The sequence below is a fragment of the Dipodomys merriami genome, unplaced genomic scaffold (genome assembly GCF_024711535.1).
Source record: "Dipodomys merriami isolate MVZ:Mamm:240054 unplaced genomic scaffold, mDipMer1.0.p SCAF_2, whole genome shotgun sequence".
Taxonomy (NCBI): domain Eukaryota; kingdom Metazoa; phylum Chordata; class Mammalia; order Rodentia; family Heteromyidae; genus Dipodomys; species Dipodomys merriami.
The window spans coordinates 57,243,043-57,262,230 of NW_027203381.1; the positions used below are offsets into that span (position 1 = coordinate 57,243,043).

Below are 19,188 nucleotides of genomic sequence, written 5' to 3' on the forward strand. Positions count from 1 at the left end.
AACCAGCCTGAATCATATAGACCCGGCACTCAGAAGGAGGTCTTTACAAAGCAAATATATGACTTCCATTGTTTAATCTATGTATCATTCATTCATACATCAGAGATGACTAGTTAAAACATTGGATCATGAGAACCAACAAGAAGACCTGACATAAAACATGCTCATTGTGCCATAATATTTGGGGGGGGGGGTGTGCCAGACCTGGGGCTTGAACTCAGGGTCTAAATTCTGTACCTTAACTTTTACCACTTCAGGAGCACAGCTTCACTTCCAGATTTGGGTGGGCAATTGAAAACAAGAGTCTCATGCACTTTCCTGTCCAGACTGGCTTCAAACCTCAATCCTCAGTTCTCAGCCTCCTAAATGGCTAGCATTACAGGTGTGAACCACCAACACATTGTTCTCTACCTTCTATTTTAAGATACTAGTAGACACTGAGGAGGTTGGAAAATGCCTTCCTGTGCCTTCACCAATTATTTGAGAGAAGTACATACAAAGCTCTGCAGAGAAACTCTCAAGCAATCAGACAAAATCAGGATCATTGTGACGTACCCCTTTTAGGTGAGGTAGAATAAGCTTTGCTTATTATACTACTAAATTCTCCACTAAGAGGAATGTTTGTACACTATTTGTTGAACATACCCTGAAGCATGACGTTAAGCTGAGAATGCGCAGGAACATACTCACCCTTCTATGTGCTATGTCTTTTCTATAGGAGTAAATGTGTTTTCCTGATACAAGGCCCCATGCTCTGTTCATTCATAGAGACACTGCTTTTAAATATACCCCTATGCTCCTCTTACTTGCCCGCCTTTGCTCTTGAAGGAGAAGAGGAAGGAAGAGGAGAAAATATATGCAATACACAAATTCTATAATAAATAATCTGTAAGAGATTAGTAGTACAATGAAAACACATGCTGCTTCTATGAATAATGAAACAAGAAAGTCTACTAGAAATGTCAAGGCAAATGGTACATAAGAAAATTGTTGTATCTGAAATAAAATAAATTGTGGCATAACTTTGATAAATTGATGGAGTCTAAGAAAATATATGTAGCATCCTTCCTTTGAGTAATATGAACTTCATGACAATGGATTGTATTTCTCACATTGAATGATATTAGATACACATATAATGACCTACATAATGTGTATATAGTAAGTTTCCTCATATCCATGATGATTTTATTAATCCAAGTGATTTTACTAATTTCTAGTAAGAACCAATTTATAGTCAAAGAAAAAACCCTGCTTATAGAATTAGGGTAAATAAATATGTAAATGAGAATCATGGAAGTTATGTCTATACTTCTCAATTCATCCACTGTAGATAGTACCTTGTGACTCCTATCTGTGAGACTTGAGTTTTTCATATTGCGGTCCTTTCTTGCTCCTTATCTCTTACTCTACTAACTACTAATTACTCTCCTCATTCCCTCTTATCCTCTTCATTGCTAAAATTACATTTATAAGATGCTGAACTTCATGGTCACACACCCCAATAACCTGAAAACTTGCCAGTAGGCCCTACCTCTTAAAGGTTCTGCTACCTCTCAGTAGAACCAAGCTGTTGACTAGATCTTTATTTAACAAGACATCCCAGATCCAAACTGGCATAAGTCATGTCTGTAAAACTGATCTTTAGATCTTACCCTAATGTTACAAACTGGATGGTGAAAACTACTAGCAATCTAATTTATATGGTAAATGGCAACTGATAAGTTAAAATAGGGCCTAGGTTGTTACTGGAAACCTAATAGTGATGCACTATGTGATGACGGGTGTATTTGCATTCATTCATTCATCTTAAGAGCATGAGATCTATGGGAAAGTTTATGATTCAATAATTGCTTATGTTCACAAGGAAATCCCAATGATCAAGAATGCTCAGGACATTGATTTTATTGCACATATTGCATTTAAAGAGAAGATGACAAAAGCAAAATATTGGGACACAGCTCCTTAGTCTTTCAGTCGCCCACATTCTCTGCACCTCATCCTACCCCAAGCTAAGTCTGCTTCCAAGTCCTCTAGTGCACATATCGCAAAAGCCTACTGCATTTCACCATGCTTTCTCCCACTCTGTTCTTGGCACAATATCCTCATCCCTGGCTGCACAGCGGAATGACCTGGAAGCTGTAAGCACTATGGAATCCCAGGTTTCACACCCAGCAAACATAATTGGTCTGGTCTTGGCATTGGGAATTTTAACAGCCCCCAGGGGATGTTAATATGAAACCCAGGGTGGAACCACTATCCTAGCATGACTTTCATTGGGAGAGCCTGAAAACCTAATGAAAGGAAACTAAGAAAGACCGTCAATCCCCAAATGAGGTCTGAATTTCACACATCCAGACGCATAAAAGCAACAGATTTGATTGTAAAATGCTTGAAATTCCCATTCCCAGTTCTCAGTGCCCATCTTTCCTGAACATCTCTTTCTTTTCCTTGCCATTGTCCTCTGCTCAGTGCTTAGCCCTGAGTAAACGCTCCTAACTGGCCTCCCTGCCTCCTGTCCCTGCTCCCTCCAATCTATCCTGTAGACCACCTCCAGATCAATCCACCCATCCCTCCTCACACCCTCCAATCTATCCTGTAGACCAACTCCAGATCAGTCTACCCAGTGGGCATAGGCCCTGAATTCAATTCCCAATGCCAGGGTAAGTATCAAAATCCAAAATCCAAGGCAGACACAGATAGAAGTCAGGTCAATTGTCCAGATCCTACAGAGCACTGGATTCAGATTTCAACCAAAGTCCAAATCTCTCAAACCGCTCCTTGTTCTCTCTTTGGAATGTTCCCATCTATATCTACCTTTGGAGTATCTTATCAACCTAAAAGGCCAGGCCATTCCTGAAGCTTTCATTTCAGTCTAAAATTGAGTTTTCTGTTCTCTGAGTTTCTATAACAACTTATTAACATATCTCACAAAACAGCATGACAATAGGATTATGAGATGAGTTTCCTAAAGTTCAAGGCATGGTCTCGTGGCCATTTCAGGACCTTCTAGCACCTTGCATAGCAGTGTACCCACTGGTGGCCTACAGCAGAGAACAAATGAAAATGAGCAGCCTGCCTGTCCTGACTCACCACAGCCATCAAGGCAGAGAGCCTTGCTAATTGCAGGCACAGACATCCTTGCCCTGCCCTGGGCATCCTGCCATTTTCCTAGTCTAATGGATGCTGCCTAGAGGAACAGATTCATTTCTCTGCTCATTAAAAAAAAAAAAATCAAAAGTCAGGAAAGTATTGAAGGTAAAAAGAGTAAGTTTACTTGAACGTGAAAGGAAAGCCCTGAAGGAAGTAAAAAAGGAGTCCAAGGGTGGGTGCTTTTACAGGACAGGGTTCATCCCATATCTCCTCCCCAGGGCTTTGAGCTGACTGCTGATTGCTTGATGCTCCTGTGTGCTCTGCCCCAGCTCCTTCCATTGGTTGATTGGGCCCACTGGGCATTATGAGAAGATGAAATGGTGAGTGGGAACTCAGAGCACTTTGGGAAGAAGATACGTTTGAGCAGGAGCCTGAGACATTGTAAGAACAGGAAACACCACGCATGGTGGGACATGTTACCTGCCACGTGCTTTGCCAATCAATTCTTGTCTCCTAACAGTTCCTCCTTCTGCTTGGTCTCTTCCATGAGCTATCCATCAACAGCCTAGATGACCCTCAGCAACCTGGGAAGGGCTGATGGTAACCAGGTAACACTCAGGAAGATACAAATGATGTAAATAAGAGTCATCAAACAAGCAAGGGTGGTTTCATGCTTTGGAACCTAACCTAGAAATCAGGTTCAGGTCAAATTCCTCTTCCTGCCTTCCCACCCTTGGGTGAAAGGTGAAAGGTAAAAGGAACTTGAGGTGAAAGGAACTAGGGCTTGGGCCCCCAGTAGCAAGCAAGCCAGGAAGGGGAAGGAGGAATACCTGGCCAGACAACTTGTCTTTCTCAACATTCCAGGAGAAGAAAACATTCCCTAGTTAAAAGAAACTAGATAAGAAACCTGTCTAGCAGAAAAGAGAAATGAGGCCCAAACAGTAGCCTGTGACTTTATTGTCCCTTCCATCCCCATGAAGCAGGGACAATGGCCTGTCTCTCTGCACATTGGTTCAGGGTCACTAAAGTGTTGTCCTCGCTGTAGTATGGGAAAGCTTCAAATAGAAGATTTTTTTTAAAGTATCTATTTAGCCATACAGTTGTCACACCTGTAATTCTATAGCTACTCAGAAGGCTGAGATCTATAGGTTCACGGTTTGAAGCCAGCCTGAGCAGGAGATTCTTGTCTTCAATTATCTACAAAAAAAAAGTTGGAAGTGAAGCGGTGGCTCAAGTGGTTGTGGCAGAGCACAAAAGCTCAGCTACAGCACCCAGACCATGAGTTCAAAACTCAGGATTGGCACAACAAAAAAAAAATCAAAGCATCTATTTAATTTAGCATCGGACTGTATTCGCAAGGATTTGGAAAATCAAAGAATGAGCTCCAAAGAAATACAAGGAGAATAGGGATAGAGGGAGAGAAAGGATGCCCCACCACAGTTAACTCCCTGCCCACTCTCATCCTTGATGATCTTACTGAATCTAGGTGCCTATAATCCTAGCCTCTCAGGAGGCGGAGATCTGAGAATTGAGGTTGGAAGTCAGCCTAGAAAGACAAATGTGTGAGACTCTTAGCTCCAGTGAACTAGGAAATTGCTGGACTGGAGCCACGGCTCAAATGGTAGAGTGCCAACAGTGCAAAATAAAGCTGAGTGAGAGTTCGAAGCCCTGAGTTCAACATCTAGTGCCAGCATACATACACACAAAAATACTCCCACTGAAGAAGTTGCTACCAAACAAGCTGGTCATTGTCTTAAAACACAGTTGGGCCAAAGAGAGGACTTCAAGCCCAAATTCCTAAGGGCCAGAAAAGAAAAGGCAGAAGTAGGGAGTAGGGTTCCCCTCTCCCTATCAGTGTACCTCTTCAACCCTACAACACTTTTTGTTTAAAATGAGTCCTTATCAAAACTGGAACCAACACTATTTCTTGAGAATTTAGCATGTGCCAGGCACTGTGCCAGACACAGAGAGCCAACAAGAAAGTTCGGGCCCTCCCCTAGACAAATGCACTGTCGTAGACAGTATTTATGATATTTTATGAGCCAGAAACTCAGGGTTCTGTGGAAATCAACAATCTGGGAAAGCAGAGCTGAAGACGTGAGATCAGAGTTGAGGTCCACGAATGGCCTGAAAAATTATAGGAAGTTCCCACAGGGAATACAGAAGAAGAGTGGAAGCCAGGCGGAGGCCGCAGTGATGGCCACCAGGGCTCACCCTGGTGCTGTGTCTGTATCAATGTTTATTCTACAGGGGGCAAAGAAGAGGAGACCCAGCAACTGGTAAAAGGGAACAGGACTGAACTTTGGAGATATCCATTAAAAAATAAATCTCCAGCCCTCTTGGAAGATGGGAAACTCTTTTGGAGTGGGTTTGGTTAAAGCAGGTCACATTCTTATTACCACAGGTAGGTTCAGCTGCCAGGTAGTCTACCTACCAGGCAGCTGATATTTACCTAGAAACCAAGAGGGAATCTCAAGAGAGATGGGGGAGAAGGGGACGCCTGGGAAGGCATCTGCAAATTCTCAACCAGGGAAGTGAAGAGAGGGATGAGCTACACAACCCCAGGAAGAGGGAGACCCTTCCTGGTCTGTCAGACAGCAGCAAGCACCCTCCTTAACTGAGCTTTGGGCCCCATTCCCAATTCTGTCTCTTACTGGGAAGTGTAATGACCCATGGAGATTCTGTACCACACCCACCTTTTGAAGATGGGGGTATGATGGCTGAATGGCCTACACCAGTGAGACCTCGGCTGGAAGGACCAAGTTAACAGATGCCAGAAAACTTCTCTCTCTCATAGGCTGGGCTACAAGCACAGGTTGTTGCTTCTTATTGTTGTTTTTAATTGCTTGTGTGTGTGTTTGTTTTCTTGTGCTGGTCCTAAGGGCTGTGTCTGAGCTTTTGTGCTCAAGGCTAGAGGCTCTGCCACATGAGTCATACCTCTCCACTTCTGACTTGTTGGTGGTTAATTGGAGTAAGAGTCTCACAGACTTTTCTACCCAGGCTGGCTTTGAACCACAATTCTCAGCCTCATGAATACCTAGGATTACAGGAATGAGCCACTAGTGCCCAGCTTACAAGCACAGTTTTTATCCCTAGCTTTTTGTTATCTTGCTGTATGCTATAGTCCTTCCACTTAGGTAATTATAGAATCTGTGCCCTGGTGTTCTCACTCAGGAGAGAGAAATAGAAAAGCACTTGGCATGGTGTTGAGCAATGGTCATGTGCCCTAGGCAACAGGCACCAGAAAGCCGACTCAATGCCAAGTGACAGCAACAAGCCCTCATGACCCCAGACAGCTGCGTCTGTCAGTCAGCTTTGCAATCCCTCAGTAATGTTTGCTGAGGACGTCCTATTGCCCAGCAAGTCGAAACTGATGCCTGTTCATCACTGTCTGCTAATCTTCTATATCCACCGTGGATGTGCTGAGCGGCAGACAGTGCTTCTGAGTTATGAGTCAGCATGGATGGCGGAGCGCGTGGAGCAAGGTCAGGGTGAGAAGGCAGTGGAGCTGTGTTCACCTGGGGATGCTAGTTAGGTAGGTCACGACATTCAGGAAGTCATCCTCTGGGATGTGTTTGAACCCCACAAACTCTGGGAACGTGATGATGGGAGCACCATCCTTCCCTCGGCCTCCTGCAACAACAGCAACAAGAAGTATGGTCAAGAAGGTACTTGAACTGCCATCCAGCTGGATGGAGAGGTAGTATGGCCCTTCCCTGTTTCTGCCTGTGTCATGTCAGGCTGGACATGTCAAATGAATACTGAACTCTGTCTTCCCCTTCACTGCTCAACAGCACTGCAAAAATTCAGTCTTTGAGTATTTTGAAGATATATAAAAGGTTATGCTCACCGTGTTATATAGAGTATACGTAATAATACTGTGTTGTGGCCAGCATTTTGAGCTACCTCACTTAGAGATTGGCAAGGATGGTTTAGCTTCCGCTTTTATCCTTCTTGGCAGTTTCACAACTGAAGGCCATTCTGGAACCCTGAGTGAACTAGAAGAATCTATGCATTCAGTAAAGCTAAAATTTTTGATGCATTTTAATTGTGTGGCTAACATTTGTGGAGTGAATAGCTAAAACATTTTGAGGAGCCAAACTCCCTAAGATATTCATTAGGATGTGATTGTGTTATTTAATCTTCATTTTCTTCTTCAGTATTGGAGATGGCCTCACCCACACTAGCCAAGTGTTCTACTTCTGAGCTATGTCCCCAGCCCTTTAAATTTCCTTTTACATTGACAGAAGTGAAGTTTAAACCACCGAAATGGAGAACATGTTTTTCTTTCTTCATTACTACCAATTCTGAACACCAGGGAAGCCCCAAGGTTAATAGTGAACATCTACCAGTGTTTGAATATTCTTTGTAATAGGCAGACATACCCAGAAACCAAATTAGGCTTCTGTTTGCCCATGTTTCATCCACAGCAAGGCATGTAGTGCCATCTTGTGAGAAAACACAGTAATGCAAGACAAAGAACGACTGTTCAGAAGTTCATTAGTAAACTTGAAATTAATCAGTACTATGGACAGTGCTAACATAAATGAAAGGAACTTCAATTATCCTAATACAATTTTTTTGCATTTTCATTAAATGTCACAGAACTATTCTTATTACAAAACACACTAGCAACACGTGGATGTGCATATAAGGTTATGGTCCCCAGCTAACATGCTGGCTTGGGCCAGGACTTCCTTCAGGAGAATGTGAAGACCACAGCATAAGACAGAGACAGGGAGAGAGGGAGGCGCCTGCTGCCCTTGGACTTCTGCTATCCAGTTCTGTCTCCTCTCAGAGAGAATTGCTTTTACATTTAGAAATCCCTGAGCCTGGGATACCAACTAACTTGTTCCACATTTTTTAAGAAAATGATCCAGTTTTAGATATGTGAATACCTTATGAGAGACTTAATATAAGTGAGAAATCCATTTCCAGTTGTGATGCTCTGAACTTAGAATATAACTCAATTTTATATAGCCATAAAAAACTTTAGAAGAAATATTGTTGTTAGTTGTTTGATTTTCAGTTGGTTTGTACTCCAAGCTGATCTCAAAGTTGTAATCCTCATGCCTTACCCTCTTGAATTCTGGGATTACAGGTATGAATGACCACATCTGGCTTCATGGAGAACTGTTGAACAGTTTTCTTGGTGTTCATAATTTCTTAATGGTTTATTGTTATTATTAAGGCGATGTACAGAGAGTTGCAGTTGCATAAATCAAGTAAAGGGAACATTTCTTTTTGGACAATGTCACCCTTTCCCTTGCTTTCTCCTAGTTATTCCCTCCCGTCCCTACCCACAAGTTGTATAGTTCATTTTCAACAGTGTCAAGTGAGTATCACTGCTGCATTTGTTCATCCTTTGTCCCTCCATTTCTGTGCTCCCCTGTCCCCCCTAAAAGACAAATAAATGAACAAACAATACCAAAAAAACTAAGGGGAAAAAAACACAAGAACAAAAAACAGTGCCATCTCCAACAACAGCAGCAGATAAACATTTCAGTAAATATTATTTTAAATGTTTTTAATACATACTAGATTTTCCAGGAATGAATTCACCCTATAAATTCATGGTGAATGACTTCACCGTGTTCAAAACTGACACTCAATAATAGTTGAAATTTTCAGAAAATTACTATTGCACCGCCGCTCGGCCATGCAACACTCACACCAACCCAGTGTCTGCACCTGTCACACGCGCTTGGCCTCGGGTATGGATGTCCTCCCCTTATCACTTCTATAGAAATACACTTTGCTGAAGGATATCCTGCTTTACAATATAAAATTATCTTCCTTTATTTTTTCCTTTACATTACAACAGACACTCCAAAACATAAGATTACTCTAGCCCTTTATTTTTAATTATTTTCAAAAGGATTAAAGCTCTGATGAGGGGACATTGATTTAGACATGATGATTGCAAGGGAGAAATAACCATGAAAGGAAATACACAGGCTGTGTGGGAGATGTGGGCACCAGCAGGGGGGAACCAGCTCACATGGGAGGGGATGAGGATGAATAGGGTCTAACTAGTTGGTTTGTATGGATAAATACAATGAAATCTGTTCAACTTGTTTTAGGAAAAGAGAAAGGGGTACCTGACAGGGATAGAGAAGGTGAAGTTGTTCAAGAAGTGTGTATAGACATGGAAATGTCACACCAAACCTCCTGTATAACTAATGCAACACACATATATGCACACATATACACATATACATAATCAGTTTAAAAAACAAAACAAAACAGGGCTGCAGGTGTGGCTTGACTGCTTGCTTAGCTGGCACAAGGCCCTGAGTTCAAAGAAAAAGAACAAAGAAAAAGAAATACACAGAAGTAATTCTTCATAATTACAAGAAAGGTAATATGGTAAACACTGATACATGACCAACTTATTTCCAATTCCTTTTTCCCTAACCACCTTCCATTCATAGAAAGTGGAGCACTCTGAACCCAAGAGCTTCTACCCATAACCCTAGCTGCTCGGGAGGCTGAGATCTGTGAATCATTGCTGAAAGTCAGGCCAGGCAGACAAATCTTGGAGGCTCATTTCTCCAGTTAATCAGCAAAAAGCTGGAAGTGCAGGTGTGATCTAAGTGGCAGAGTATCAGCCTTGAGTAAAAAAGTCAAGTGAGAGCACAAGTCCTTAGTTTATACTCCAGTGAGGGGGGGGATATTTTGTGCATGCTGTTCCCAGAAGGAACCCCAACAATATACAGAAAGGCAACTGCCTTTTTCCCTTACCTGAGAGAATGGCGAACCTTCGATGAAGTTGCTCTATGATGTCCACTGCCACCAGAGGCCTGACGTCCTGCTGCATAATCTCCTCTGCACAAATGAAACAGGGTTAAGTTAAATCCTCACAGACTGAAACAGGAAACTAAAGAGAGAAAGCAGAAAGTTCTACCACCAAAGTTCTGGGATGGAGCAGGATAGATGTAAAGGTGCCATAGTCTCTGGAGGGGATTCTGAGGCCATAGGGCTACACAGGTTGGGGTGCCAAGCTTATCCTCACAAACCTGGGACATGCCTAGAGTCCATGCAAGGATGCAGGGGTATTGGTAGCAGAAGGTTAAGTCCCCATTAGATGGCTTCATGACTCCTTTGGGGTAGAAGGACACTTTAAATACAAACAAAACTTCTTTTTTTTATTGTGAAAATACTGTACAGAGGGGTTACAATTACATGGGCAAGATAATGAGTACATTTCTTATCAAGCATTGTAGCCTCCTCCTTTGTTTCCCCTTCCCATCCCTTCCCATCCTCCCCCCGCGCCCCCATCCTCCCCGCCCCCCCACCTCCCCCACCAAAGTTGTAAAGTTCATTTTCAACATAACGACTTGTACATCTCATTGTTGCAATGGGTCCACCTGTATCCCTATTTAAACGATTTGTTTTTCCCCTTCCCCTCCACACAAACAAAACTTCTTTTTTTTTTTAATTTTATTTTATTTGAGAACATACTGTACAGAGGGGCTACAATTACATGGGCAGGATAATGCATACATTTCTTACCAAGCATTGCAGCCTCCTCCTTTGTTTACCCTTCACCTCCCTTCCCCGCCTCCCCCCTCCCCCAACCCAGTTATACCCCCCTCCCCCCCCACACACCGACATTGTAAAGCTGGTTTTGACATGACATTTTGTACTTCTCATTGTTGCAACAGGTCCACCTGTATCCTTAAACGACTTGTTTGTCCCCATCTCCTCCACATGTTATACTGACATCAAATATAGTGAAAGCGGGGGTTACACTGTGGGGGAGGGACATACAAAGCAACAAAGAAATAATCTTATGAATGCATTAGAAACACATGCATGAAAGAAACGAAAACATTAAAATACATATTTAAGGGTTCATTTTCCTAACATCACATTATCTGACCTTTTCCGCTTGACTCATACCTATACTATATATTGCAAATAAGGGAAACCATGGGACCTATGCTTCTTTGGGCCTGGCTTACTTCACTTAATATAATTTTTTCCAAACCTTTCCATTTCCTAACAAATGGGGAAATGTCATTCTTTCTGATGGAGGCATAGAATTCCATTGTGTATATATACCACATTTTCTTGATCCATTCATCTACTGAGGGGCATCTGGGTTGGTTCCATATCTTAGCTATGGTAAATAATGCTGCAATAAACATAGTTGTGCTGGTAGCTTCAGTGTGGTCTTGTTTGTAAACATTTGGGTAAATGCCCAAAAGTGGGATTGCTGGATCATAGGGGAGATCTATGTGAAGTCTTTTGAGGAATCTCCATACTGCTTTCCAAAGTGGTTGAACAAGTTTACATTCCCACCAACAATGAAGTAAGGTTCCTTTCTGTCCACATCCCCTCCAGCATCTGTTGTTGTTAGAGTTCTTGATTTTTGCTGTTCTAACTGGAGTGAGGTGATATCTCAATGTTGTTTTGATTTGCATTTCTTTTATGGCTAGGGATGTTGAACATTTCTTCATGTGTCTATTGGCCATCCTTCTTTCTTCTTCAGAGAAGCTTCTCTTTAAGTCTTTCGCCCACTTATTTATTGGGCAGTTGTTTCTTTGAGGATTTGTTGTTGGGTGGTTTAATTTTTTGAGTTCCAAGTATATTTTAGATATGAGACCCTTGTCCGTTGTATGGCTAGTAAAGATCTTCTCCCAATCGGTGGGCTTTCTATTGATCTTGCCAGCTATGTCATTTGCCCTGCAGAAGCTCTGCAATCTTATGCAATCCCATTTGTCCAACCTTTCTTTGATTTGTTGTGCTTCCGGGTCTCTATTCAGAAAATTTCGGCCTGAGCCAAGGAGACCTAGGGTTTCTCCTATTCCATCCTGTAATGTTTTCAGAGTGTCTGCTTTGAGTTCAAGGTCTTTGATCCATTTGGAGTTGATTCTGGTGCAGGGTGATATATAAGGATCTAGCTTTAGTTTTCTACATGTAGTTAACCAATTTTCCCAGCACCATTTACTGAAGAGGCTGTCTTTCTTCCATTCTATTGTTTTAGCTTCCTTATCGAAGATTAGATGGCTATAGGTCTGTAGGTTCATTTCTGGGTTTTCAATTCTATTCCATTGGTCCTGAGGTCTGTTCTTATGCCAATACCAAGCTGTTTTGATTACTATGGCTTTATAGTAGAGTTTGAAATTTGGTATTGATATTCCTCCAGCAGTGTTCTTTCCGTTGAGGAGCGTTTTTGCTATTCGGGGTCTTTTATTGTTCCATATGAATTTTTGGATTGCCTCTTCTATTTCCTTGAAGAATGAGGGTGGAATTTTGATAGGTATCGCGTTGAATTTGTAGATAGCCTTGGGAAGTATTGCCATTTTCACGATGTTAATCTTGCCAATCCAGGAGCATGGGAGGTTTTGCCATTTTTTAAGTTCTGTGTTGATTTCCTTTTTCAAGATTTTAAAGTTTTCATCATAGAGGTCCTTCACTTCTTTGGTTAAGTTAATTCCTAGGTATTTTATTTTTTGTGGGGCTATTACAAATGGAGTTGCTTTCCTAATTTCAGCCACACTTTTCTCATTGTTGGCATATAGAAAAGCCATTGATTTTTGGGGGTTAATTTTATAACCTGCTACTTTGCCAAAGTTTTGAATCAGCTTGAGTAATTTGGGAGTGGAGTCTATGGGATTCTTTAAATACAAGATCATGTCATCTGCAAAGAGGGAGAGTTTTATTTCTTCTTTCCCTATTTGGATCCCCTTTATGTCTGCATCTTGTCTTATTGCTGTAGCTAGGCATTCTAATACTAGATTGAAGAGAAGTGGAGAGAGTGGGCATCCTTGTCTTGTTCCTGAGTTAAGAGGAAATGGCTTTAGTTTTTCACCATTGAGTATAATGCTGGCTGTAGGTTTGTCATATACAGCCTTTATTGTATTGAGGAATGTTCCATGGATTCCTAATTTTTCCAGAACCTTCATCATAAAGGGGTGTTGGATCTTGTCAAATGCTTTTTCTGCATCTATTGAGATAACCATGTGGTTTTTATTCTTGCTCCTGTTGATGTGATGAATAATATTAATTGATTTGCATATATTGAACCAGCTTTGCATCCCTGAAATGAATCCTGTTTGATCATGGTGTATGATTTTTTGGATGAATTGTTGAAGTCGATTGGCCAAAATTTTGTTGAGAAGTTTTGCATCAATGTTCATCAAAGAAATGGGTCTATAGTTCTCTTTCTTTGATGAGTCCCTGCCTGGTTTTGGGATGAGGTTTATGATGGCTTCATAGAATGTGTTCAGTAGTGAGCTTTCTCTTTCAATTTCATTGAAGAGTTGGAGGAGTATTGGTGTGAGCTCTGCTTTGAAGGCCTTGTAAAATTCCGCTGTAAAACTATCTGGTCCTGGACTTTTCTTAGCTGGGAGGTCTCTTATTGCTGTTTCTATTTCAATGCTTGATATGGGCCTATTAAGCTGGATTAACTCATCTTGGTTTAGTTTTGGCATGTCAATATTTGCTAGGAAAAGGTCCATTTCTGTCAAGTTCTCAAACTTATTAGCATAAAGTTTTGAGAAGTATTCCCTTATAATGTTCTGAATCTTGGTTGTTTCCGTAGTGATGTTTCCATTCTCATCTCTGAGTTTATTAATTTGGGTGTGTTCTCTCCTTTTTCTGATAAGGTTTGCTAAGGTCTGTCAATTTTGTTAAGTTTTTCGAAGAACCAACTCTTTGTTTTGTTGATTCTTTCTATAGTTTTTTTGGATTCTAATTCATTTAATTCTGATTTAATTTTGATTATTTCTTTCCGTCTACTGGATTGGGGTTTATCTTGCTGCTCTTTTTCAAGGAGGTTTAGATGTGTCATTAAATTGTAGTTTCAGATCTCTCCAATTTGTTGATGTAGGAGCTCAGAGCTATAAACTTGCCTCTGAGTACTGCCTTTGCTGTGTCCCAGAGGAGCTGGTAATTTGTGTGTTCATTTTTGTTGAATAGCATGAACATTTGAATTTCCTTTCTAATCTCTTCCATGACCCACTCATGATTCAGCAGTGTGTTGTTCAGCCTCCATGTGATACCGGACTTTCTTTGGTGGCTTTTGGTGTTGAGTTCTAATTTTATTCCCTTGTGGTCAGAGAGAATGCAAGGTATAACTTCAATGTTTCTGAATTTAGACAAGTTTGCTTTGTGGCCTAAAATGTGGTCTATTTTAGAAAACGTTCCATGTGCTGCTGAGAAGAACGTGAAGCTGCTGGGTGAAATGTTCGGTAAATGTCTGTTAAGTCTAGTTGATCTATGCAGCTGTTTAGATCTGCGGTTTCTCTGTTGAGTTTTTGCCGAGTTGATCTATCTAGTGGGGAGAGTGGTGTGTTAAAATCCCCAACAATTAATGTCTTTGGATCTATATGGGATTTCAGGGAAAGTAGTGTTTCTTTGATAAATTTGGGTGCTCCATTGTTTGGCGAATAGATATTTAGAATAGTAATATCCTCCTGAAGGAGAGATCCTTTAATTAGTATGTAGCGACCTTCTTTATCTCTTCTCACGAATTTTAATTTGAAGTCTATTTTATCTGGTATTAGGATTGCAACTCCCGCCTGTTTATGAGGGCCGTTTGCTTGGTAGATTTTGTTCCAGCCTTTAACCTTGAAAATGTGTTTGTTTTTATGGGCAAGATGTGTCTCCTGCAGGCAGCAGATAGAAGGGTCTTGTTTTTTAATCCAACTAGACAGTCTATGTCGCTTAATTGGAGAGTTCAGTCCGTTAACGTTAAGAGATAGGACTGAGAGGTATTTGGGAGTTCCTGCCATGTTATCCACCTTCTTGGGGGCTGTGAAAACTGGGTTCTTCCTAAGGTTCTTGGATTCTCTGTTTGTGTGCAGTTTCTTGGCCTTTGTTGCGTTCTTGTTGGTTTTCTATGTGTAGGACATCTTTAAGAATCTTTTGCAGGGCTGGTTTGGTGGAGATGTATTGTTTCAATTTTTCTTTGCTATGGAAGGTTTTTATTTGGCCTTCAGTTATGAAGGAGAGTTTAGCTGGGTACAGTATTCTTGGTTGATAGTTGTTTGTTTTTAGGGCATGGCATACGTCATTCCAGGCTCTTCTTGCTTTGATTGTCTCTGTTGAGAAATCTGAGGTGATTCTAATTGGTTTCCCTTTATAGGTGATTACCCTTTTCTCCCTGACAGCTTTAAGGATCTTTTCCTTGTTCTGAGTTGATCCTGTGTGGATTATAATGTGACGGTGGGATGTCCTATTCTGGTCTGGTCTATTTGGGGTTCTAAAAGCTTCTTGTATCTGAATAGGCCTATCTTTTTGTATGTTTGGGAAGTTCTCTGCTAGGATCCTGTTAAACAAATTTCCTAGACCATTAACTTCTGTTTCTAGGTGCTCCTCTACACCCATTATCCTTAGATTGGGCCTTCTGATGGTGTCTTCCAGGTGTTGGATAGACCTATCATATTTCTTGGACTTGTCTTGGATGGTTGTATGTTCTTTCTCTATAATATCTAGGCTGTCTTCAATCCCTGAGATTCGATCTTCTGCATGGTCTAACCTGCTGTCAAGACTCTCTACTTTGTTTTTTATCTCTTTTCCTTCTAATTGGTCAGCTTTGATGGCTTCAAGTTCTTTGTTGAAGCTCTGTTTTAGGTCTTGTATGAATTTCTTTACTTCCTTAATTTGGTGTTCAGTGTTTGTTCTCAAATCACTTAGTTGATTGGTTATGGTTTCTTTGGACTCCCATTCCTTCTGTTGGGTTCCATTCAGCATTCCCTTTGTGGTCTCCCTGACTTCCTTCAGCTCTTTGTTAATGGATTCCATGAATGCCTTTAGTGATCTTTGTGTATTCTCTACCTGGTCTCTCAATTCCTGAATTACTCTTTGATTAGCTTCCTCCCGTCTGTGGGATTTCTGCCGTTCTCTTTCTTCCCGTTCGTGGGATTCCTGCAGTTCTCTTTGAGTGTTCTCTGCCTGCTCACGCCATTCCTCCCTTTCTCTTTGAGTATTCTCAAGTTGTTCACGCAAATCCTGTATCAGTTTTTGAGTAGCTTCCTCACGCTTATGATATTCCTGTATAAACTTCTGGGATGCCTCCTCTCTCTCCCTATCACGCTCATACAGAGTCCTTTGTACATTGTCAAACTTCTCATTTATCATGTTTGCTATTAGTGTTTGTAGAGCTATTTGGGAACTCTCCTCTGGATTATTCTTTATCTGTTCTAATCCCTGATTATCAAGATTGGGAATTGAGATACCCGAATTTGCCATTTTTCTTGTGTTTTTCCGGCTTACTCGGCCCATTTGAGATGAAGATTGCACCAGTTTTGTGCTAGAACACTATCTTAAGGCAACCATCAACCAAAGTTTGCATTTGTACAGTCAATAATCTACAGATACAATCTAGTTCAACAGATACATCTATTCAACATCAAACAACTATATGTTAAAGGACTTCGAACCGCAGAAAAGAATTTGGAAAACCAGAAATTATTAGGAATAGATTGGTGTGGGGAGGCACAGGGAGAGTTAACTATGTCCTAATCACAATGCAGGAAATGGGTTGGGTAGGATGCAAGTAGAGAGAGAGAGAAAAAGAAGAGACGGAAAGGGGAATAAAGAGAGACCAGAAAAAAAATAGAAACGTAAAAATTAATGTTATTATAGAGGTTAAAAGACCGTCTATTTAGAGAGGAATGTGAATATGTTCAGAGAAGGGGAGGGACATAGAGGAGATGTGAAAAACTTTAAGGATGGGAAAGGGAGAAGAAAAGATCAGAAGTTCAGTAGAGCTAGATAAAAAACAAAAAGATAATTAAGAAAGAAAGAAAAAGAGAAAGAAGACAAGAAAAGAAAGGAAAACGCTCATTCATGTATTCCTAAAATAAAAATTATAAGATGAGAAAAAAAAAAGTTACTGGAAAACGATTATTTTTTCAGAAGAGGCAAAAATTAAAGATTAATAAAAGTTTTAAAAGGGAAAAAATTTTTATATATATATATATATATATATATATATATATAGTAACAAAAAACAAAAAACAAGCAAAAAAAAAAAGAAAAGAAGAAGAAGAAAAAAAAAGAAAAAAAAGAAAAAAAAGTCTTTTGATTTTTTTTTTGGGGGGGGGAGGAGGAGTGGGAAGAATCCTGTATCTCCCTTTTGTCTGTAACCAGTCTCTTGTTGGAGTCTCTGGTCAGCTTGAGGTCCTGTGGCGTGATTGGTTTCTTAAGTCGGTTGGTTGGAAGAGGCAGAAAAATGCTCTGCTTTACCCAAGATTTTGAGATCCCCCTCCCAGGTTAGTTTTCTGGGAGGGTGATCGGCTTTGAGAATCACAAAAGAGGGGGATGTGGTGGTGAGGCTAGGTTCTGGGTAGAGTTGAGGCCTTTCAACAAACAGTAGCTTTTCCCTGGGGCTATTTTGTGATAAAGCTCACAGCGCCCAGCCTGGAGCCATTCTCAGGGTTTCTGTTTTTCAATTGATTGTGGTGGCTGCTAGAGGGAGGGGCAGCCTCTGGCTCTGGTTACCCAGTGAGGCAAGGCACTCCAATGGCTGGCGCCTGAGCTGGGTGACTTTTCCCTGGATGGAGCTGAGTCTGGCAGGTCACTTCGCCGTTAAGTTCTTGTGACCTGCTAAATGACTCGTTTTATTCCAAGGCTTGAGCTGGAGCTAGCAGCTCCTCCGAGCTTTGTCGGTATCCAAGGTGGAGATCACCGGTGCTGGGGGGGGAGGGGTGGCCTTCCCTCCTCTGCTCCCTGAGGAGTGAGGACGTCGGGCTTGTACTCACGCCGAGTCTTGGATCCTAGGTCGTCTCTGGTCTGCAAACAGCAGGATGAAGATGTCCGCTCCTTGTCGGTTCTTGTTGGTGTTGAGTAGAATCCGCTCGTCCGCTGCGTCTGGCTCCTTCGTCCCCGACTCTCTGTGTCTCAGGTATGACCCCGCGGTGGTGGTCACCGCCGCGACCCTGCCGCCGTAGCGGCAGCTGATGCGTTTCCTTGGCTTCCCCTCTCTTGCCTAACTCTCTGTCCTGTGATGGCACACTTGGTGTGATTCTCTGGCTTAGGACTGTTCACTGGAACTCTAAAACTGCTTTCTATGCGAGAGCTTGTTCAGATTCCAGCTTCTCCTCCGCCATCTTCCCGGAACTCCCAAACAAAACTTCTTAAGAGAAGTTACCAGAGATCTTTTCAAAATGATTTATGAAGCCAATCTTAGATTGGTGGCTTTTTTTAGTTTTATTTCCCTTTGTTATTTCTCATCCTTCCCTCTCATCCCTATCCTTCCCCCCTCCCTCCTTTTCTCCTTTCCTTTCCCCTTCCAGAATAACAGGCTTCCTCTTGCTGTTGAATGTGTTTGAGGACGCCCTTTTCCATGTCACTATTTAAAGATTCTCTTAGCTAGACTAAAAGTTACATGTCTCCAATGTAAAGTCAAATCTTTTAAGTACAGAACTACAAATGTCCTCTAACCTTTAAGAGACATATATGCCCTGTGACAGGAATTTCTTTTCTTTATATTGTTGCAACACAGGGACTCGAACTCAGTACCTGATGCTTTGCTCATTGACTGGAGCTCTACCAACTTAACCAGGCCCCCAAACCTAAGTGATATGAATTTAAACTCTTCTATCTATTATGGAGAATCAGTTAAAACAATCAGAATCAGTCAAAAAGCAAAGTTAATGCTCGGCATGGTGGCCCATGCATGTAATCTAGCTAGACATGAGACGGAGGTAGGAGGATCATGATCTGAAGCTAGCACCAGGCAAAAGCACAAGATCTTACCTTAAAAATAACTAAAGCAAAAAAAGACTGAGGGTTTGGCTCAAGTGGTAGAGCACTTGCTCCCTGAGTTCAAACCCCAATACTACCAAATAAACTTCAAACTACTGAACTTTGACCATCTGCATTTACATTGGAAAAGGGGGTGCAAGAGGTTGGGGAGGACTGAGGGAAGGCCTTCAGCCTGGACCAGGGAGAGGAAGGTGTTTTCATGTTCTCTCTCCAGTTCCCTCATTCAACTGTTTCCCAAGGGACTGGTAAGGAACAAACTAGTTACTCTTTCTACTGGAGTCTATCCAGAGGGTTAGACTGAAGCACAAACCAAGCAGCCTTGTTGCTGACAATAAGTGGAGAAATGTCTCTTGGTCACACCAAGATGTTCTT

The 19,188-nt window shown here is 41.5% G+C and overlaps 1 protein-coding gene across 1 annotated transcript in view; it reads right to left on the minus strand.

Moving 5' to 3' along the window:
- The window catches only part of Mcf2l2 (MCF.2 cell line derived transforming sequence-like 2), a 214,640-nt gene that overhangs the window by 166,213 nt on the left and 29,239 nt on the right, over positions 1 to 19,188 (minus strand). Inside the window, exons 2-3 of the mRNA XM_070029674.1 lie at positions 9,838 to 9,921; positions 6,612 to 6,726 (exon numbers count right to left, since the gene is read on the minus strand). Coding sequence (XP_069885775.1) covers positions 6,612 to 6,726; positions 9,838 to 9,921 — 199 coding nt within the window. The remainder of the gene's footprint in view (positions 1 to 6,611; positions 6,727 to 9,837; positions 9,922 to 19,188) is intronic.